General features: G+C 50.0%; 1 protein-coding gene across 1 annotated transcript in view; it reads left to right on the forward strand.

Moving 5' to 3' along the window:
• COL6A3 (collagen type VI alpha 3 chain) overlaps positions 1–22,152 on the forward strand; it is a 107,236-nt gene that overhangs the window by 50,583 nt on the left and 34,501 nt on the right. Inside the window, exons 10-28 of the mRNA XM_075934041.2 lie at positions 371–973; positions 3,645–4,244; positions 7,489–7,835; positions 8,889–8,967; positions 9,886–10,031; positions 11,642–11,734; positions 12,453–12,506; positions 13,193–13,264; positions 15,198–15,224; positions 15,342–15,386; positions 15,480–15,533; positions 15,835–15,897; positions 17,272–17,337; positions 17,951–18,004; positions 19,029–19,064; positions 20,194–20,256; positions 20,643–20,705; positions 21,359–21,421; positions 21,899–21,961. Coding sequence (XP_075790156.2) covers positions 371–973; positions 3,645–4,244; positions 7,489–7,835; positions 8,889–8,967; positions 9,886–10,031; positions 11,642–11,734; positions 12,453–12,506; positions 13,193–13,264; positions 15,198–15,224; positions 15,342–15,386; positions 15,480–15,533; positions 15,835–15,897; positions 17,272–17,337; positions 17,951–18,004; positions 19,029–19,064; positions 20,194–20,256; positions 20,643–20,705; positions 21,359–21,421; positions 21,899–21,961 — 2,591 coding nt within the window. The remainder of the gene's footprint in view (positions 1–370; positions 974–3,644; positions 4,245–7,488; positions 7,836–8,888; positions 8,968–9,885; positions 10,032–11,641; positions 11,735–12,452; positions 12,507–13,192; positions 13,265–15,197; positions 15,225–15,341; positions 15,387–15,479; positions 15,534–15,834; positions 15,898–17,271; positions 17,338–17,950; positions 18,005–19,028; positions 19,065–20,193; positions 20,257–20,642; positions 20,706–21,358; positions 21,422–21,898; positions 21,962–22,152) is intronic.

Raw genomic sequence — 22,152 nt, forward strand, 5'->3', positions numbered from 1 at the left:
AGTCAGCTGAGATTTTAAGGAGTTATTGAGGGCTCAGACTTTCTGGGCAAAAGCTGCTGGAAGCTCTTTGGAGACTTCTATAGTTGAAATTAACATAAACCTGGGGCCAAGGGAGGTTAGGCGCCTTTAAGAAAGTAAATGCCTAAAAATAAAACTTCAGAGTGCAGGAGGTTAGGATTTGGGGTGGTGTGTGCGTAGCAGTTTGGATGTAACCAAGCAGCACAAAGCACCACCCTCCAAAAGAAACCAGGTCCAAATCGGATGCCTGCCAGCTGGGTTTTCACTTGACCACAGAGCCCATTTGCCCCGCCCAGGAAGGTTTTTCATGTCAGTCACTTTCCTCTCCCCGGATGCTTGTGTTCTCCTGCAGAGTTGGAGGGCGACGAGCTGGACATCGTCTTCCTCATCGACAGCTCTGACAGCGTCAGGACCGACGGCCTGGCTCACATCCGGGATTTCATCATCAGACTCGTTCAGCAGCTGGACGTGAGGCCCAACAAAGCCAGAGTCGGCGTGGCCCAGTTCAGCAACACCGTGTTCCCGGATTTCTTTCTAAAAACGTACAAGACCAAAGAGGCAGTGGTGCAAGCTGTACGCCGCCTGCGGCTCAAAGGAGGGACCCCGCTGAATGTGGGGAAAGCGCTGGACTATGTTGTCAAGAATTACTTTATTAAGTCTGCTGGAAGCAGGATAGAAGAAAAGGTCCCCCAGCATTTAGTCCTCCTCCTTGGAGGGAGGTCCCAGGACGATGTGACGAGATCTTCTGCCTTGATTGAATCTACTGGGGTTAAAACCACAGGCGTAGGAGCAAAGAATGCAGATAGAACACAGATGCAGATCATTACCAAAGATCCTACAGTCACATACATCATCAGAGACTTTACGGCACTCCCAACCATTGAAAAGAAGGTTTTCGGGTCCCTTGTAGATTCTGAAGAGCCTACATCTCCACCTCCTCCGGTCCCAGTTCCTAGTCAGTCTTTTATTCATGTTGGCAGACACTGGGGGAGGGAAGACTTTCAGAATAGAGCCTGGGATAAAATTCTCATCCTTCGTAAAGTCATTTAGAATGAATGCAGTTTAGTCCTTATTCCTTTGCTTGCATGGCACTACCGAAGACTCACCAAAAAGGCCTACCAGAACTTGGAAGATGGTGACCAAGGTGGAAATGTTTCCCGTAGGCTATGTCTAGAGTACATTCCTCTTTCAAAAGAGGAATGTAAATGAAGCACATTGAAAGTGCAAATGAAGTGCAGATTTGAATTTCCTGCGCTTTGTTTGCATATTCGCCTCTGAGCACTGTTTCGAAAAAAGGCTTTTTGAAAGTGAAAGTGCAATCTAGACAAGCTTCTTTTGAAAAAAACTCCTTTTTCGAAAGAACCCATACTCCCCATTTTTTCAGGAGTATGGGTTTCCCCCCCCCCCCCCGAAAGAAGCCTATCTAGACTGTGCTTTCACTTTCGAAAAAGCGTTTGGATGCAAATATGCAAATGAAGCGTAGGAAATTCAAATCCGTGCTTCGTTTGCACTTTCGATGTGCTTCATTTGCATTCCTCTTTCGAAAGAGACATGTAGTTTAGACGTGCCCATTCAAACGAACAACATGTAACAGGGCAGAGCTTTTCGGTGGGGTGGGCTCGTGTGCTGAGATGGGGCCTGGCTGGATGGCTCTCGTTCAGGGTCTAACCGAATGCCAGGCGGGGGCTGTGAAGGCATTTTGCCCCAAGTCAGATTGGCAGTGACCTGGGGGGACTTTCACCTTCCTCTTATTTTTTGAGTTTCGCGTACGGGTGTTGTTGTTGGCCTGCGCTACGCAGGAGGTCACACTAGACTAAATGACGGGGTGGTGCCTCTGGTCTCAGTCTCCATGGGTCTATCATACATGCTATGTTTTTCAGCCCCCGGCTTCTCGGGGTATCTAAACTGCTGGTGTTGCTGAAGAAACATAAAGGGGATATGGACGCGAGAGTGAAGGATGACATTACGCCAGCTAGGGCCTGTTCCATAGACTTCCAAGACTATTGGATCAGAACAGTGTCTAGGAGCTCTCCTAGCCTTAAAACAGAAGCAGGCATTTTGCTAAAATAATGGATGTTTGGCACTTAGACTTGGCCTTTGGGATTCTGTTTCCCTGCCTTCCCCCACCTCCAGTCTAGCCCTGTTCCCTGCTCTGGCTTCACCCTGCGGTGCTTGCATGTTGTGTGCGAATCATTGTAGCGTTTGCTCGGTCTGCATTTTCCTTCTTGGATTTTTTTCACTGGCCCCCAGTAACGAATTGCACCCAACGGTACCCTAATCTGGACCGACCTCTTAATGTTTGGTTCCAAGCCCATACTCTTTGGATGCTCCTCCAACCCTTTTAAAATACAGTCACTCCTTTTTTCCACCTAACCATCAAGGGTCTCTTTCAGTGACCCTACCTTGTGCTTTTCTATTCTCAGCCTATAATCTGTCACTCTAAATAGTTGTCTCAGACCAGAGCACATGGATTCTCTTCTCCTTCCTGTGGCTAGGGTCTCTCTTCTCCCAAGAGGTCATCTCTGATTGATATTTGCCAGATCCAAAATTGTGGTCTCAATAGATTGTGCAGAGCCTGCTTTGCTGGCTGCTTTCTTCAAATGTCATGTTTCCGAGAGCTTTCCTAGTTCTTTGGTCCTTCAGACCCTTTCCCCGGCACAGACTGAAGGATGCTGCTATGCATTTATAAGGCTAGCTGCAAAGATGCTGAGCAGCAAGGAGAATGACACCAAATGGTACCTTAATCTGGAACCTTGATGGACAGACCTTTTAGGCTGCGTCTACACTGGCGCGATCTTGTGCAAAAACTTGCTGCCTGTCTACACTGGTCACGTGTTCTTGCGCAAGTAAACTGATGTTCTAATGTATGAAATCGGGGCTTCTTGCTCCAGAACTCTGGTGCTCCTGCTCAGGAATAAGCCCTTTTGTGCAACTGTTCTTGAGCAAGAGGCCAGTGTAGACAGGCAACATGAATTTCTTGCGCAAGATGGTTAAAATGGCCATCGGAGCTTTCTTGCGCAAGAGAGCGTCTACACTGGCAAGGATGCTCTTGTGCAAAAGCACATCACTTGTGCAAAAGCACATGCCAGTGTAGACACTCTCTTGCACAACTACTTTAACGCAAGAACTCTTGCGCTAAAGAGTTTTTGCGCGAGATCATGGCAGTGTAGATGTAGCCTTCCTGTTTGGTTCTAAGAAGCCCCCACAAAGGGTGAGCTGTGTGAGAGTTGGGGTTTGTGTCTGGTTGAATATTCTGGTCAAGATTTTACAAGGGACTCGTGAATTTGGATGCTGGCATTTTGGGGGCCTGCCATTCAGAAAATTCAGTGGCCCTGAGCTCACTGAAAGTTAGATTCCTTTAAGATGGGACACCCAAAAAAGGAGGCATCCACTCCCTTTTGAGTAGGTTGGGCTATCTGGACTCATTCACTCATCCTGAATCAGTCATTTGTTTACTGCTCATCTTATTTCCCAAAGGTAGGCATTTTTCCAAATGGAGAGCAGAACTGTGTCTGCACGCATAGTGTGCCTACAATTTAAAAATGGTCTGTTTTCCTCTGTTGTTTGAGACGATATTCCAGGCGTTACAAAAGTTTTAATACCCATCCTCTTTGTTATGCTTTCAGCTGGTAAAAGGGAAGCCGACATCGTGTTTTTGCTGGACAGTTCCATCAATTTAGGGAGAGAGAACTTCCAACAGGTTATCCAGTTTGTGTATTCCATAATCGACGCGCTCTACTCAGAGGAGAAATCCATTCAGGTAGGATTGGCCCAGTACAACTCTGATGTGACGGATGAATTTTTCCTCAAGGACTATACCACCAAAGACCAGATCTTAAATGCTATCAACAGAGTGGCTTATAAAGGAGGCAGGGTGGCTAACACGGACGAAGGCCTCAAGCACATCCAGACAAGGCACTTTGTGAAAGAGGCTGGCAGCAGGGTGGAGGAGAAAGTCCCTCAGATCGCGTTTATCGTGACGGGGGGCCGGCCTTCGGAGGAAGGAAAGGCGGCAGCGTTGGCCCTGACAGGCTCAGGTGTCAAGGTGTTTGCCGTGGGGGTGAAAAACGTCGATCTGGACGATTTGAGCAAGCTGTCCTCCGACAGCGCCACGGCTTTCCGAGTGGCCACGGCCCCGGAACTGTCAGAACTGAATGAGCAAGTGTTGATCACTCTCGACGCTGTTATGGAAGAGCAGCTATGTCCGGGAGTAGTTGACACAAGAGGTACGTACCCCGAGCCTTCTTAAGCCTCCATCTTCCAAATTCTAATGAGTGGGCACAGTCATGGAAGGTCTTGGCTTTAGATTGCAAACTCTTCCCCTCTGGCACTAGGCCCAGGCCTTCATGGGCATTTGTGGAGCAATGAGAACTTGTGGGATGTTACTGCAATATATGTCCAATCCCAATAGGCATTCTAAGGTGACAAGAGCTAGCATAGAGTCCTAGGGCTAGAAGGGACCTCGAGAGATCATTGAGTCCAGTCCCCTGCCCTCAGGGTTGATGGAGCATGTGTGGACAACGAGAGTAGCTCCACCCCAGACAAATGAGTTGCTAAATAATCCAATGCTGCCCTATGGATTTATCTGATCGGACTGGCCCCTTTGTGTGGACTTAATTCGTTTTCATGGCCTAAGGCTTCCTCCGTGGTAAACTACAAACTAAGTGCCCAGAATCAGTATGCACATTAGGCCAGTGAATTCAACCTGGACAGGCGGCCTCATGGTAGATTTTGCCTTTAGATCAGAACTGGGTGAAACTACGTGTAGCAAAGGGCTAAGGGGTGTAGGGAGAGGAGTGATGGACTTTGCCCCCTTGTCGAGGCTGGCCCTTCACGCTCCAGGCACATTGTCCTGGTCTCTTTCTTTGGCCTGTCCTCACAGAGCGGTGGACTAAGTCTGGCTCTAGGCACCCACAAAAGAAAATACCCTGTGACTAGTGACTCATGCTGTAGAAAGCCCAGTGGGACGTTCGGCCATTGCCTCTCTGCCACCAGTGATTCATTGTTAGCTATACACCTTCTGCCTGTCCATCATACTGACAGGACCTTGGATATAGGCGGCCCAAGACTGACGTAACACACAGGAGCCCATCTAGCGCACCCACAGGCATCCGTACTTTCAGCCAGTTTGGTGCTGCAGAAGCAGTTTGGAGCCCTCTGTTTTGGCCGATGTGGAAGGGTTTCTTCTTCCCTGGCTAGGAGCGAACTCTTGGGAAGCATGGATGTTGCACAAGTGTTGATTGCAGGCTGGGAGAGACTCATTTCCCAGAATTCTCTGTTTCTCTGGTGGACCAGATCGGTCATGTCGAGGCGGGACTGGCGGGGTGACAGATCAGTATCCAGCCAGTCACTGGCCAGACAGCCCATCACCATCGCACACTGTGCAGCCGCTGAGCTGTGGCCGCTGTGGTCTGTGGGTTTCCGGGAGGTCCTGAGGGAAGTCCAGGCCCTGCTGTCTGGGAAGGAACTTTTCAAGGCTGGGAACACGGAGCGGGGAGGTGACGAGCCCATTGCTGGTGGTGCCTGCTGTCTTCTCTCCATTTAATCTTCGCCCAAGGAAACAGCTCTTAGCCGTGGTCCACTTCCTCATCAGGGCTCCCCGTTAGGGGAAGTGGAAGGTAACTCTGGGGTCATGTCTCCAGATTTTCTAGGCTCTTGTCGGTCACTGTTGCAGCCTATGTATAGTAAGGGCCCTATCTGGCTTGGTGGTTGCTAGCGTGGGACGGAGGGTAGGGGTCTGTTTTGTCCGTCCTCTGCTCTACTTGAGCAGAAGGTTTCGTTAACAGGAGGGGAGGGTCCTGGTGAGTTGCTGTATCTGAGTCATTCCAAACCCTAGGGGAGCCTTGGGGAAAGCTCCTTCCAGCAGGTCCTACCCTTCCCCAGGGTGCTAGGGGAGGCAACGGGAGCCTAGATAGCGTTAGTGAGTTAATGGGTCCAGCCCCCTGGCTGAGATAGGGGCCTGTGGTGAGAACGTGCCTGAATCCATGTAACGTGGGGGGTTCACTGTCGCCCATGCACCCTGCATGCTCCAGAGATGCATGGACAGGAGTGGGGAGGCCCGACTGCATGACGGGGGTGGCCTCTGTTCGTTGGTCCCGCTTTCAGCGAGATGCTCGGGAAAGTGGCGCTCTGGGACCCATTGCTGTGCCTATTGTCCCTGCTGGCCTTGGCGGCCTTGCCAGCCTTTTGTCACCCATATTGTTGAGAGATTCACTCTCTGGGATGGACCGTGCCATGGTTGCCCTGGTCTTTGCAACCCTCCGATTGGACTGAGATGCTCAGGGCCTAATGTGAAGAAGGTGGCTAGACTAGCTCTGCTCTAATGCCCTTTGCACTCAAACGCCCTTGGAGAACAGCCGGCACAGACTTGTTTGGCTGTATCAGCAACCAGGCGCATGTGAAGCCAGCACTGAAAAGACTGCCTTCGCTCCCTGTTAGCTTGTGGGCGTGGCTGAGTATGGACACCGGTCTAGAAAGCTCTTGAGAGTGGGAGGGAGTTCGTAGGAAAACCAGTTCTCTGCAAACCATGGCGGGAGTCTAGATCAACTGATGGGCTCTCCCTTCCCCCCACTTGCGGGCTGAGGGCTAGAGGACATGTCTTTCCAGAGGAAGGCTTTCACCTTGCAATTTATTTAGTCCACTGCTCTTAGCTTCTGCAGCAGTTGGTTTTAACTGGGACTCCTAGCAAATAGGCACCGAAGTTGGCAAATAAATGGATACAAAAAAAGAAATTGACCATGTGATACAAATACCCTAAAACCACAGGCCACGGGTGTTCCCCTAAGCCCAAGCTGGTGGTCTGCAGGGAGCTGCCAGGTCCTATGATACTGGCTGCTCCTCATTTCCAGTGGCCTTCCAGCCTGCAGACATGCCCAGGTGTGTGCCGAAGCAGCTAGCAAGAAGGGTGAGCCAGCGTAGTTGAACATAAACAATTGGCAACGCCGCAGGCTCATGCCATGAACGGAAAGGGGATGCAGAAAGGTAGGCAGGCTTGTCGGTGGTGGGGAGCAAGGCGGGAACAAGCCTCAAGCTCTTGAAATCACCATTGGAGCCCTGTGCATTATGTTCTGTGCAGCTCAGAGGGCTGGTGATAAATAGATAGCAGCATAAGACACTTTATGGAACTGTGGGAAACTTGGCCACACACATGAGAAGTGGACATCTGGCTAATTAAAATCGTGCCGGACCACAGAGGTTGTTGGAGCAGACAGTGCCGGATTAGAGAGGTTCAACCTGGAGCAGCTGGGGCCCCAAAATCTGGAGCAGCTGTTGTACAAAGAGAGTTGCTGGCCCAAAGATCTCACAATCGAGGATTCGTCAGACAGATATGAGGCTACTCAATTTAAAAAAACAACTTGACTTCTGTGCCTGTTCTGAAGTCATCATTACTTCCTTGCTCCCCTCCCGTCCTCCCCCCCCCCCCCCCGCCTTATTCTGTGTCTGATGAGTCTACATATTTTTCCTCTCCAGAATGCAACGTGGATGTGATCCTTGGGTTTGACGTCTCGGATGTTGTATCTGGGCAAAATATATTTAATTCTCAGAAAGCCTTGGAGTCCAAGGTAAAGAGCATTCTGAACAGAATTTCCCAGATGCAAAGGATCAGCTGTACTGGCACCCAGCAGCCAACGGTGCGAGTGGCTGTCATGGCGCAGACGCCAACTGGGGTCATTGAAGCATTTGACTTTTCTGAGTACCAGTCCGAATTGTTTGAGAAATTCCAAGGCATGAGCAACCGAGGCCCATATGTTCTCACACCAGAGACACTGAGATCTTACCAGAACAAATTCAAAACAGCTCCTACGGACAGCGTGAAAGTAAGTCTGGGTTCTCCTTTCATTGCAGAGGTTCCTCTGTGGGCTTCGAAACAGAAACACCTTGGGCAAGGTTTAAACAAGCACACCTCCACAGAAGTGAATTTAGCTCTGCCAGTTTACACCAAGTGGAAAATTGCCCCACTGAAATATCGAGAGTGTGAAAGATTTCCTGATACGGAAAACCAAAGATCCCTAGATGTCAGATTTCCCCCAATTATTTCTTCACTTGGAATACTGCTGTATAGAGTTTAGTTTAATTGCTGCAGACAAATGAATAAACAAATCATCCTTGTTAGATCATCTTAACACTATTGTCTTGTGGCACTTTATTGGCATTTTAAAATGTATTGTATGGATACAACAATTTTGAGCATCACAAGTCTGATGCTATTAGCTTGGGATTGGAGATAGATATTAACTGGTTAACACGCTACAAAGCCAATTTCTCCCACCTTTGATATTCACATTTCCACATCAGATACAATGGATGGGACACATCCAGTCTGACTTAATTAGCTCCATTAACTCTGGTCCTAAAACTGATAGGTAACTGCTTTGTTGTTATATATACCCTAGACTCTGTTATTTCCATTCCAACTCATCTGATGAAGTGGGTTTTGCTCACGATCTAATATATTTGTTAGTCTTTAAAGTGCCACAGGCCTGCGAGTAGTTTTTAATCTTACAGAGTAACACGGCTACCCCACTGAGATGCCAGTGAATGTGTGCGAATACCATTTTGAGCTTTTTTACTGAGCTCTAGCCAACTGGAAAATAAACATCTGAGATCCATGAGTGGGCATGTAAAGCCAAAAATCCATCCCCTTGAAGGGCAGGAGGGACTAGTGGGATGAGCCTATCTGAGCTTAGGAGAAAGGTGTGCCTGAGGAAAGGCTGGTACTGCACCATTGGCTCTGAATATCACAGGCTAAATCTCTGTCCCTCACTGAGGGCCATGGAAATAAATCAAGGGAAACTAGTGGAGAATCTGGCATTGCTCTACGTGGCTGAGTTTCACAAGGGGGACCTGACTTGAATGTGTTTCCTCCCTAGGTGGTAATTCACTTAACCGATGGTGCCGACGGTAGGATGGCTCAGCTGGAGGATGAATCGGACGCACTGCGAAAACAAGGTATTCTAGTAGCCTGCCACCATGCACACGTTGCATTTTGCTTCATTTGGCCCGGGGTTTCTAATAGGTGCGCTGGGCCCAGGTTTTTGATGGCCCCGTGAATGGTGAGGTTGGTATTCAATTGACTTCCACACCCACGTGCTGGTTTTAATCCTCTTCCCCTTAGAATAATGCTCTGGAGGTGTCCCCCTGACAACAGGGGTGGCAGGTATAGTAGGCGGGGAAGGCACGGCCTTCCCAAAACACCAGCCTGACCCTGCCCAGACCCCACCCGCAAACCCCCTACTGTAGGCATACTGGGGGCGAGGTCTTGCTGCCCCCAAGCATCTGGCCTCCTCATGCTCAGGGGCTAGGGAGGCTCAGGCCATGCACCAGGTGAGGGGAGGGGAGCTTGGCTCCTATGGGGGTGGAGCCTGGGTAGAAGGAGCGGAAATCTGACCCAATATTCTGCAGCCCACACAAGAGTGGTGCAGTCCTCTGCTCCTTCCTGACTGTGCTGCCCAGGTATGGGCTAGCTTGAATCTAGCCCCAGGAGGACAATGTTGGTCATCCTACCATCTGCTTCCAATGAGCTGAGAGCAGTAGGAACCTTGATAAAGACAAATGCACAGCTGCCATGTGTGGGCCATTAAATGAAGGACACTGGATTCAGGCTAATGGCCTAGGTGTGTGTACAGCCCATCCACTACCCATTGGCACCTAAATCTGATGATGACTTTCAAATCCCGAGAGGGGCAAATGGATTATTCATCAATCCCTTTGCTTTAGCCAGACCCCTAAAATCATTCACGTTCATGATCATGTGCCAACATTTTCTTTAGATTTCCAGTTGAACAAACAGGAACAGGTTTTACAATGTGGATGCTTCCAAACATTGCTGGCGCTTTCCCAAGAAATGCATTCTGTTCCAACCCCCAGGTGTGAAGGCTCTCATGTTTGTGGCGCTGGAGAGAACACCAAAATTTGAGGAGCTGATGCAGTTAGAGTTTGGCCGCGGGTTCACATACAACAGGCCTCTCGGAGTCAATCTGCAGGATTTAGATTTCGAACTGGCAGAACAACTTGTGAGTAGCTTTGAGCTGGCGGCTTGTATAGAGCAGAAAGTTTACATACCCTCTGGATGGATCTCTGGCAAGTGAAAAGCCTCCCTCCACGGAGCTCGGCTGATTTGCACAAGCTGCGGATAAAATTATATCCTGACTTCCGCGTGCAAATTTCAGAGGAGCAATGCCAATGTATTCCAGATGTGATGCCCTAGAATGGGATTATTAGTTCCCTGTTCATAGAGTCCTAGAGCTGGAAGAGACCTCAGGAGACATCAAGTCCTAACCCCTTGCCCAAAGCAGGACCAATCCCAACTAAATCAACCCAGCCAGGGCTTTCTGAAGCCAGGACTTAAAAACCTCTAGGGATGGAGATTTCACCCCCTCCCTAGTGCTTCCCCACCTGCCTAGAGAAATAACCAAGAACTTAGGCCTTCGTATATGCCACTTGAATTGGTCTTGCTGCCTTATCGCACTTCAAACTCTTGGCTACCTTGCTCTCATTCCTGCACTGTTAAATCTTTTCAGCCATGCTGCTTGCTAGGATTTTTCCTCTCCATGGATTGCTGGCTTTCAGTAATATTACTGCTAATGAACTAGCTTGCAATTGTATTATTTATCCATGTATGTAATCCCTCTATAGCTCTTTGCAATAGTTTTCCATCTTCATTGGCATTCGTGGCTGCTCCCTGTTTAGTATCCACTTCCTCTTCCATATCATTCATTAAAACGCTGAATAAGACCAGATTTCACACTGATCTTTGAGATACTTCCACGGTCATCACCCCTTAGGCTTGTGGTCTTCAAGCTAGTTTGCAGTCTACCTCTGTGCAACTGGAATGAATTTTCCTAGTAAAATGCCAAGTAGAAATAGGTAAGACCACTATGTGAAACAGGTTACTGGGTGAATTTAATTATTGGTTCCCTGCTAACTGGCTATTCAGAACTACACTTTTCATTAATTCACTTGCTCTATGAACTTTTGCGCGAATAACTTGCAGCCTATGGAATGCCTGCAGGTTGCTTCGGGAGGGTCATGAGCAGGATTCAAACATTTCAGCTCTGGGATTGGTCACCTACATGGTACGGTTTTGCTTCTGGGGGAAACTGAGGCACACTAGAGCCTGCACACCACTTCACTCTCACTTGAGTTCTTGCCTTGGCGCTCTGCCTGGGGAGTATTTATCTCCTCTTTCCCTTGCTTATGGGATCTAATCTGTCCGAATGACTTCCATTTCTGCCGGAAAAGGAGTTTGCTTGACTCTGATGTGGGCATTCGTACAAACACACTGTTGCTTGCGTGGAGATCTGGGAAGAGCAAATTGAAGTGCTTGCCAATTAGAGGGGAGGTAAAATTCCTTTTAAAAGCAGCTAAAATCCTTGGGAATATTTTTCTCCATCCATATCTGGCTTTGAGGCACTAAAATCCAGGTCATTACCTTGCAATGAAACCTTACCCTGAACTTCTGCAAGCATTCGCTGCAGTACGAGAGGGGGGGGATATACTTTGGCCTCTTAATCTACAAAAGTGCACGTCCTGAATATGGATACATCAGGCAGTGCTGGAGAGTGAAGGATGCTTAGGGAGTTCATCTCCTGCCTGAGTTTCTAACAGCTTTCTTTCATTACAGGACGGCGTCGCGGAGAAAGCCTGTTGCCAAGTGGCGTGCAAGTGTTCTGGACAACGAGGAGATAGAGGAGCGCCTGGGACCATTGGACCAAAGGTACATTGCGGCATCACGTTTCCAAGCTTAGATTCATGTTTCCTCTCCAGCTTTCAGATCTCTTCCTTAATAAAGAAACATAGACGCAGCAGGACGGAATGAGCCCCCCCGGGTTATTCTGTTAAAAGGGCTTTTCAGGAAAAAACAGAAAGTTTCTGAGTTGTAAAATGCCACTCGTGGTGGTGGTGTTAGAGGTGCTTGTTTTAAAATCACGACTGCGGAGGAGGATCGAATTTTAGAGGTGATCCTAATGAAGTTGGAGGGCTCCGTGTCACATCGCAAGGGTCTTCATTCAGAATTTCTTCTTCTTTCAGTCCTTCTAGTGTCTCCTAGTAGGTTAGAGTCTGACTGTGCCAGGTGCAGCACACAACCAGTAGGAGGCAGAACCCGCCCCAAAGAGTTACAATCGGATTCGGGACAAGACGCAGCAAGCCGGCACAGCCATCGGATGGGGCAGCGTTGGGAAAATGAAGAATCACAGGGATAGAAAAAATGTGGTTGCCTAGACTAGCAATCTGCACAGCTAGAGGGTCTGTGGAGGTCACAGACAGATGGCTTGTGTGATGTAACAAGTTTGTCAATGGATTATACGACACAAACGACTGAGGTGTATTAAATCCAGGGATATTGCGAGCGGGGGTTTAAAGGGGGAGCACAGATTGTAGAAAGGAAACTTGCGATATTACGTGAAAAATAACTGCTTTGCGTTGCTTTTCAGGGCGTCCCAGGTGAGAACGGCTACCGAGGCTATCCAGGCGATGAAGGTGGACCTGTAAGTAACTGCCTAGAGCTGTATTGTCTTAGGGGAAGGAAGGGGTGCTTGACTTCAGCTTGTTTCTGGCTGTGTTGGGGGAGGGGAGCTAGGACTTGTTTGCAGGAGAGGATGTGGGGCATAAGCTGGCCGGGGCAGGAAGAGGGAGGAACCCTTGGTTCTAGGGAGCTGGTGGCCCGAGTAGGAATAAATGCTCCGTGGTGCATGGTGCCAGGTGGTGAGATGGAGGCCAAGTGGCTGGTTTTACTCATCCATCCAGCAACATGATGGAAAGACGCCAAATTCTCCTCTCAGCTACTGTGCGCCTGGGGAGCTGGGTCTGAATAGTTAAGGGGAGGATTACGTTATGGATCCATCCAGAGAGTGTTTGCTTTCCGGAGGACCTCCTGAAACCAGACTGTGTTTCAGAGGCTAGAGACGATTGAGCAAGCATTTCCTCTCGTTCCGTTGCTTCCCACGACAGGGATTGCCCTCCTCCCTCCCCCCGTGTCGTGTAGCCGCCGGCCCCTGTCAAATGCTGACCTCTGGGAAGTACTTTTACACTTTATCATGTAAACATGCCCAGCCCTGCTGCGCATTGCCAGGGTCTGGTACAGTCCAACCAGTCGACTGTGTAATGACACTAAGTTAGGGCGCATCGTTGGGTGTGTTATAGACAATGACTAATTGCTCCTTTCCTGCAATAGGGCGAACGAGGTCCTCCTGGTGTCAACGGGACTCAAGGATTCCAAGGGTGTCCTGGTCAGCGAGGAGTCAAGGTATGTCTTTAACAAACCTCTAGACAAGACAGCCGGATCCCACGTGGGTGTCAAGCAGTGCAGCTCTTTCCCCCTCCTAGGGATCTTAAGCAAAAGTAGGAAACCTGGCAGAAAGATGATGCCTTCTACATCTGTCCTGGCCTCAGGATTTAAGTGCTTTGTAATGTGAAGGAACAATAGGATGCCACGTGCATCAATCCAACGGCACAGACGCAGTCTGCCGACCAAATAACGTTACCGTTGGGAGCCTTTGCAGCTGGCCTGTAGCCGGGAGACAAGCGTGGAGATAGACGGTCTTGACACCATCATCATATATGAATCTTGACTCAGGAGAGGGACTCTGTGTGGAAGGGAACCTGCAACTGGGAGCAAAGTGAGAAGACGGCTGTTGTTTTCAATGGACGTATTCAACAGTGGCTCTCAAAAGGGGACCCAAACCAGCCAGAACTTGGGGAGATTTGCAGGTTTTATGATAAATAGTCACAGATTCATAGATTCTGCGGAAGGAAGGGACCTTCTGCTGCATGCCAGAGACTTTCTCCCAGGGATTTCGTACCAAACCCACATCTTGTGGCTGGGCTAGAACATCTCTCTCAGAAAGAGATCCAGTCTGGAACGGCCTCAAGATCTAGATTTATTGTACGGAAGAAACAGGTTCAGGCATGAGGTCCTTAGGGTGAGGAGAAGGGGGTTTGCTTAAGGAGTAAAGTGTTTATTAAGGCCACTGGCTAAAATAGACATTGCTTTGTGATGCACCATGAGAATGGGGGGAGCTGCCAATCTCTGAAACCAAATTTGTGCCTGGGTCTCGCTCAGGCAAGCGAGACCGTACAAGCTGCACTCCGAAGTCCCCGCTGGACTCAGGGCACATCTTCACTCGCCATGCCGGGGATCGCTCTTCTGGCGTTCAATTTAGCGGGTCTAGTTAAGACCCGTAAATCAACCACCGAGGGCACCTCTGGCTGAGGCCGGTACTCCTGGCAGTCACGAGGAGAAAGGGAAGCTGACCGGAGCATTTGCTCCCATCGGCCTCCCTCTGTGAAGATGGCGCCAAGTTCAGCTTAATATAAGCTGACTCCAGCTACGACTTTTACGTCGAGTTGCGTATCTTAACCCGACCTTCCAGGGCTAGTGTAGACCTGGCCTAAGATCCCCTAAATCTTGGGTTCCCTCTTCCCCGATACTCTCCGAGTGGGGTGAGGAGGACTGGAGAGTGGGGGGAACGTTGGCCGTCCCCACCACGATAACCACTTGCGGCTCTGGCCAGCTACTCCGTGGAAGGGCTCACTCTGTCAAAGGCCGTGAGGATTCCTTCCCAGGCTTTGCAGCGACTTTGAGGCCATCCTGTCCTTCAGGAGCAGCTCGAGCGCTCCTTGCGCTTGGCAGAGCTCCTTAGCGAACAGCTGTCTGAATAAATAGGGCTGCTGGCTCCCCAAGTAGATTGATCCAAACTCTCCAGGCTTATCTGGGAAGGAAAGAGGTGTCAGGGCTCAAGCGGTTTGTTTATTTTCATAATTGGCTCCGAGCTGCCGGGCCCAGAGGTGCCGGGTCCTGAAGTGTTGGGTTCTGAAGTGCCGGGGTCAGAGGTGCCGGGTTCTGAAGTGTCAGGTCAGAGGTGCCGGGTTCTGGACTGTGGGGCCCAAAGGTGCCGGTTTCTGGACTGCCGGGCCCAGGGGTGCCGGGTTCTGAAGCGTCGGGTCAAAAGTGCCGGGCCCAGAGGTGCTGGGATCTGAAGTGCCGGGCCCAGTGGTGCTGGCACAAATTAAGCACTGTCCAGCTCCTACTGGTGCCAGCTGAAAGCCTATAAGGTTGCTGCCTCCTTGGCTGCCTCCCCTCTCCACTTTGACTGGGGGAGGCTCGACAGCCCTATCCCTCCATAGCTGCAAGAGAAGTCTCTGGGGGAGAGTAACCCTCTGCTTTCTCTTCTCTTTAGGGCTTCCGCGGAATCTCAGGAGAAAAGGTAGGTGGAGGCTTTACAGACCTGTGCCGATGGCTGGCGGCAGGGGAGGGTGCCCTAGGTTCCCCCTCACCTGTGTGTTTGGTTGATCCTTTGCACCGCGCTTCTTTTGTCTCGTAGGGCGAGAAGGGAGAATCGGGCCTGGACGGCATAGATGGAGAAGAAGTAAGTCATTTTAACGCGCTCCCCCGGGAGGAGCCGCCGGGGTCCAGTTCCCAAACGCGGCAGAAATTCTGCTAACGCCTTTTTCTCTGGCAGGGGGACAGAGGCCTCCCAGGCTCTTCCGGGGAGCGAGGAAGTGCTGGCAGACGGGTATGTTGCATTGCATTGGTGGATCCAGCCGGGTTGAGGGACGCGCCACACAACTTGGGAAAGGGAGGGCTTACGTCTCCCCTCATCTTGTGTCTGGTCCCACGGCGGGAGGGCAACTTGAGGGCTACTCTAAACTACACCAGCTCCCTGTATTCTCAAGGGGCAGAGGGACCAGGCCTAGGACTGCTGGGGCAGAGGGAAGCCACAGCCATGCCTCCTTTGTCCTGCCACACTCCCCCATCCCGGCCGGCGTGCGAGCCCTCTGGGCAGTGTTTCTAATTCTCTCCCTGTCTCCTGAAAGGGCAACAAAGGCATTAAAGGAGCCGAAGGCGAACGAGGTGACCGAGGACTGCGAGGCGATCCGGTAACTATCCCTTGGTCTTTGTCAGGAGTTACACTTGCTAGCTCTCCCTGCTCTGCCCTGGCTTAGCCACAAGGCCAGCTCTGCGTTCCTGGTGCACCCAGAGCTCCAGCAGAACGGAAGCTAGACCCTCCGTCTCTTGTAGCTCCAGTGAAGTCACCACTTGCGGATCCGGTCCTGGCTGTGTTAGGGATGTACAACGAGGCCCTTGGTGGGAACCAATTGGACACACGCTGTCTCGGCAGCTACCTCCCCTTCCAGATTACAGCCACATGTTAAAATACTGTCACCATATACATGTCAGTCACATGCCTGTTTTCAGGTGTCTGCCAGCATGGGGCTGCCCCAATAAGATGTACAAATAAGCGGGACAGGTGGCCTCATTAGTAAATAGGAGACAGTCCTATTTTGACACCCAAAGGTGCAGTCAAAATGTGAGGCTGAGACACATGAAGCAAATCAGAGCCACATAAGAAACACATGAGTAGAGCCCTGTGTTGATATAAAATTTATATCCATATTTGCATCAAATTTTTCCATTCGTGTGTGGAATAAATTTTGTTATGTGCACCAAAGCATCTAACAATGTGCACCACTAATAGAAATACATACTGCCGGCTGTGGGAGGCTGCAGGCGCTCTGCTGCTCAGATGGGCAGCACTGGCATCTGTACTGGGTGGCCACCCAAATACTCAGCATACAGGGAACACTGCACACATCCATATCTGCAAAAATGATCCGTGGATATCTGCATCCCCATTCATGGATATGAATACACCTGGATATAAAGTGGGTATCCATAGATGTGCAGGGTTCTAGATGCAAAATTTGTATCCGCATCTGTGTCTGCAAAAAGAACGGCGGATATCCGCATCTCTAGCCGTGGAGACAGATACCTGCAGCGACAAAGTGGGTATCTGCAGATTTGCAGGGCTCTACGCAAGAGCCAGGCTATATTACATGTCTGATGAGAAGAGTCATCTAAACAGACTGGCATAAGCTTCCCAGCTCCCAGACACTATGAAAGGCACAATTATACTGCACCATACCTACTATTTCGATTACTGGACGGGCACAAGAGAGCCCCTCTGGAGTCATGCCAGGGCAGGAGCAACATGAAGCAAGCACCTGCATCCCGATACTAATTTATGTTAACAGGCCAATTATTTACTAATTGAAAACATTGTTTCCTTATACTCCCATTCCACTCCTGCACCACGACTCCTGTGCCATGCGACTGTTGTGCTATATTTCGTACCATGTGTGTTAAAAAAGGAAACATGGATGTTGAAGTTTGATGGACTGTTTTACAACACATGACGGCTGCCTTGGTGCTTCACTTACACCAGTCTTTTTCATTGCTTCTGCTGCTTTCAGGGTGAGACAGGCATCGATAACACACAACGAGGACCCAGGGGTCCAAAGGGTGAAATTGGACCAATGGTAAAGTATTGAGTTTTTTTTAAAGCATGATAGAAACGAGAAAAGAGGATATTGCAAACAATAATTAGATGTAGAAGAGCTGGTCAGAAGGGCCTGTATTTACCATGAAAAATGGCATTTTGTTGAAATTGGATCTTTCTGTGGTATCATGTCACTTTTAGCAAAATTTGATTTAAAAACATTTGAAATGAAACCTTATTATTAGCCATTGGAATATACATCAACAAGATGAATTGCAATATAATTTACATTGTAATTTATAATATTCATTTTTTAAATGCGAAGATTGGAACGAAACAGTTGGATTTTACCCAAATGGAATGATTCAAAGATTTTTTCCCCCCCAAAAAATTGTGTTGAGCAAGAGAATAAAAAAGAATGAGAAATACAGGAATTTTCTATAGAGCGGAGTTTCTGAGTTTCGACTGATTCTAAGATGTGTATCAAGGTGCTGATCGAAATCCTGCTAAAGTCAATAGAAAGATTTTCCATCAACTTCAGTGGGCTTTGGACCAGCCCCTAATATAGACGGTATAAAACTTTTGGGAGCTAAACTGTGTCCTGCTTGCTAGTTAACCTCAGGTATCCCATCTCAATCTTTCATTTACCATAGGGAGAACCAGGATCAGATGGGGCAGCGGGTTCCCCTGGTGCAGTTGGAAAACCTGTAAGTACCTTAGTTATCCTGGTATTGTAGATACCAATTCTTCCTCCCTCCCCGCCCCCCCCCGCCGCCGCCCCCCAAGGACATGTCTGGTGCCTTGAAAAGGATCTTGAAGGGTCAATTAAAAAAGTAAAAGAGTAAAAAGGACGCAAAAGTACACTTAATGGAACAGACATGAAAAAGACATTGGTCTGTCACTTAATCAGGACTGGCCACTCCCGGCTGTCTTTTCTGTCCTTATTGAATCAAAACTCTCAAGCTGCCAACTCAGTGGGAGTTGTGGCTGAGTAGGGATTTCAGGATTTAAACAGATGTGTTGCATTTGTTTTTCATTTGTTTAGATGGCACTTAGACATGCTATTTAAACAGTGCAGTTCTTTCACAGACTTAGGCTCATGCGTTCATTAGACATGGGCCCAATCCCAAGCCACCCATCTGAACATCCCAAACTGTGGAAAAGTCAGATGATAATGTTGCAGGTTAGATCTGTCTCTGGCTTTGATAGTCAACACGCAGACAAAGGAACATTTTACCTATCAGAACCAAAAGGCATTATTTAATGTTGAAACAAAGTCAACTTTGTTCGAGTCCCGCCTCCCCCAGGGTCGGGTCGGGTCTGGTCGGGACGGGTGGCGCGGCCCTAGGGCAGGAGGGATAAAGGGACTCCCCGCGGTACAGTGGTGGGGCTGGTTCCCATGTGGCCTAGGGGCTAGGGTGCCCGCCTGGGGAGGACAAGGTCACAGGTTCCACCTCCCCCAGGGTGAGGTTGGGAATGTTAGAGCTACAGCACGAAGGTTAGATCGTGATGGCACTGCTGTGTGGGTATCCAGCACAGAATATGTCACACGGCTCTCACTGCAGAGGCCAGTTCCAGTTTTCTTTGGAGACACTGTTCTCTGCTGCACCGGGATGTTGCTTCCTGACAGTTTGCATACGCGAGTGCTGAAAGGAATCAGCAGCGCACGAGCTGTGTGAATACAATTCCCTTGCTTCGCATGACATGCTGTGTTGTGTTATTGATTGACAGGGTAGTCTCGGCAGAAGAGGGCCCCCAGGACCCAAAGTAAGTGTCCAGTGTGGTGAGTGGGAGCGATAAAACCGGGCAACGCAGCTTTGCATAGTGGACTGCGCGAGCGGTACCGAGTTGAGGTGCTTCAGACGGAGCTGAAAGTGACTTGCCCAGTGACAGAAGCAGATTCGGATTTTGTTTCGGTTTTCTTCCTCCAAACGTACCTCCTTCCGCAAGCTGCTCCGCTTCCCATCCTCCTCCCACCACTCTGCTCTCCCTTTCCGTCCAGTCACCAGCACGGGAAGTAGGGGTGTATCGGGTGCTGCAGCACCCCTAAGTTTCGCACCCACTGGTTGCACCATACCAGGTCCTGGCCTCTGGGTGGCCCCTTCAGGGGCCTGCCAGCTTAGCCACCCCTCCAAATCCTTCTACTTGCAGTTCCTGTGGGCTCTGCAGCCCGCCGTACCCAGGGACTAGGCCACCAGCCCTGGAGGCTCCGCTGCCACTTGTGGTCCCGCTTGTGCCCTCTCTCCTAGGACATGCAGAGTCTCCCCTGAGAAGCAGTGAGTGCCCTTAACTCCCATTGAAGTGAATGGGTGCTGGGCACCTGGCAGGCCGGGTCTTTAAACCATAACCCGCCAGTGGTGCATCATGACAGGGTGAAACTCTCTGGCTTGTGTTGGACGGGAGATCGGACCAGATGAGCCAAGGGTCCCCTCTGTGCTGAGGTCCATGAATCAGTCGTTTTCTGCTGCGTAAACCCGGCAGGTCTTACTCCAGTGCTTTCGCGGCACGGCTTCCCCGAGGGACCCCGAGCTCTACGTCAGGCCATGAATGGGACGTAAGTGGGTCGGTAGGAGAAACGAGCCCCTTCGCACACGTGCGTTGCTAGCCTGGCGGGGTTCATGCTCATTGTGCCTGAGTCTCGCTGCGACGGAGCCCACTCCGCTTTGTCAGACCGGCGCAGAGGGCCCTTCGCACGCACAGCAATTAGAGCCACTGGTTTTGCTAAAGCAGGAGACAGGCTAAGAGGAGCTGAAAGGACTCCACACGGGAGACTCTCAGCCATTTCTGTGGGGTGAGCTCAGGTTACAAGAGGATGCAAACAGCATAGCAGGCAGGGTGGCCGGAACACACCACAAATCTCCAGCCTGTTCTAATCCGCACTGTGCTGTCTTTTCAGGGTACCAAAGCGGCTCCGGGTCAGCAAGGAATCGTGGGAGAGCAGGGTACACGAGGGCCACAGGTGAGTACGTCCCACAGGCCACCCGTGAGAAGCCTCCGTGTGGTGTTTCCTCGCTATGCCGCCGCCGTTCCCTCGCTAGTGCCGTATGCCTCACCTTGCCCTGTGCTGTGTGAACGTCTCGGAGGCCTTGCCGGTCACCTCGGGCGGATAGCGCAGCCAGGGGGCTCTGTGTGATCGTCTGCGGATTGTGGCTGGCCGGGCCCAAGTGCCCAGGGCCAGAGACTCATTAAACTCCCGGTGGAGGGGGGGCCACATCGCGAACCAGAAGAACTGGTCGCAGGGTTTAAAGTTGTCTCTTCGGTACCCCCCCATCTCTTTTTAACAGTGTCCTCTCAGTCCCTTGACTCTTGCAAACAATTTACCATATTTATCTTTTCTGCACGCAGGGTCCTCCTGGCCAGATTGGCCCTCCAGGCCTGAGAGGAGAGCAAGGCATTCCTGGCCCAAGGGTAAATCTTTCTTGTTCTTCTCCTTCGGAGGGACCCCGAGTAGCGTACAGGGCCTGATTTAAACACAGTCCATGAGACTCTGCAGTGGGACTTTACAAGACACCCGTTCTGTGCCTTTCCTCCCTGTGCCGGGTGCCTGTTCAAAAGAATTGTACTTGCGGCTCAGGAGAAGAGTTCCCAAACTCCTGGGTTAAACATGAACATCAATTTTAAATTCATCCCATCAAATCCTGAGCAGGTTTCAGATCTTTTCTCAGACAAACTCCCTGAAACAGGGGGGCTTGGCAGACCAGGCAGCCTAGTGGTTGGAGTACTTGACTTCCAGCTTCCGCTTCTATGGTCAAGGTGTCTACAAATAACGGCAGTGAGGGCAGACAAGGAAGGGTTACTCAGGAATTAAAATGTATTTAGTCTACAGACCATTGAGATTAATAATGTCGCCCACTCAATTCCCATTAAATCAGTAGGAAGTGGGCTTTGATGGATCTCCATTTTAATAGCTAATAGGCGCTCTTCACTGTCCGGCAAAATCTCAGCCTTGTTTGTGGGGGATGACACACACACACACACATGTTATTAATAAATATCTAGTTTCGATTCATTGAGCTTTATTGACACGTTGCACAATTTCGGCTCTTTTCTTTTTGCTGTAGGGAGGTGGTGGTGCTGCCGGACCACCCGGCGATCGGGGAAGGATCGGTCCCTTGGGACGAAAGGTATGTCCTGAAAAATACTGCGCCCCAATGTCCAGCCTAATACTGGGAAGCTGCTGAATACGAGGTTAATCGTTTTCTAAAGCATTCTGGCAGGCAACGTATTCAAGACAAATTGTGATTTATTAGAGAGAGAGTGGAGCAAAGCAGGTCAAGCCTCTGGCTGCTTCACTGGAATCCTACTTCATCAAACGAGATGGCACATTGAGTACAATAGAAACAGCCTTCAGAGTCAGAACATCCTGGGCCAAATCTACAGTTGCTATAAAGCAGGGTAGCGCCACTGGCTGACTTTGCTGGCTTGCATCAGAAAATGATCCAGCCCCTCTTTTCATCATCCTTCTCACTGTGATGCCCTCCTCAGCAATAGACATGGCCAGGCCTTACTGCCCGTAAGGGGCGGTCCCAGCTGGATTGGTGCAAAGGAGCCAATGCGCAAGAGGAGCGATGCAGGCTGAAACGAATGCTCCCTTTTTGCAGGGGGAACCTGGTGATTTCGGAACGAAAGGCCAGCCCGGGTTGCCAGGGCCACGAGGCGAGACGGTAAGCATTGCCCTGTGCACATTGAAAGGATGCTGGGCTAGCCCCTCTTCTGGTATAAATGCGGAAAATTCCATCCAGGTAGAAAATAGAGTCTTTTTGGCATGTGCATGGTCCTTGTATCTTATATGGTGACAAGTAAAGAAGAAACATACACCATAGCTTTACTCTTGGGCAAATGTTTCTTTAAAATG

This window comes from Pelodiscus sinensis, chromosome 7 (assembly GCF_052426305.1).
Source record: "Pelodiscus sinensis isolate ZL-2025 chromosome 7, ASM5242630v1, whole genome shotgun sequence".
Classification (NCBI taxonomy): domain Eukaryota; kingdom Metazoa; phylum Chordata; order Testudines; family Trionychidae; genus Pelodiscus; species Pelodiscus sinensis.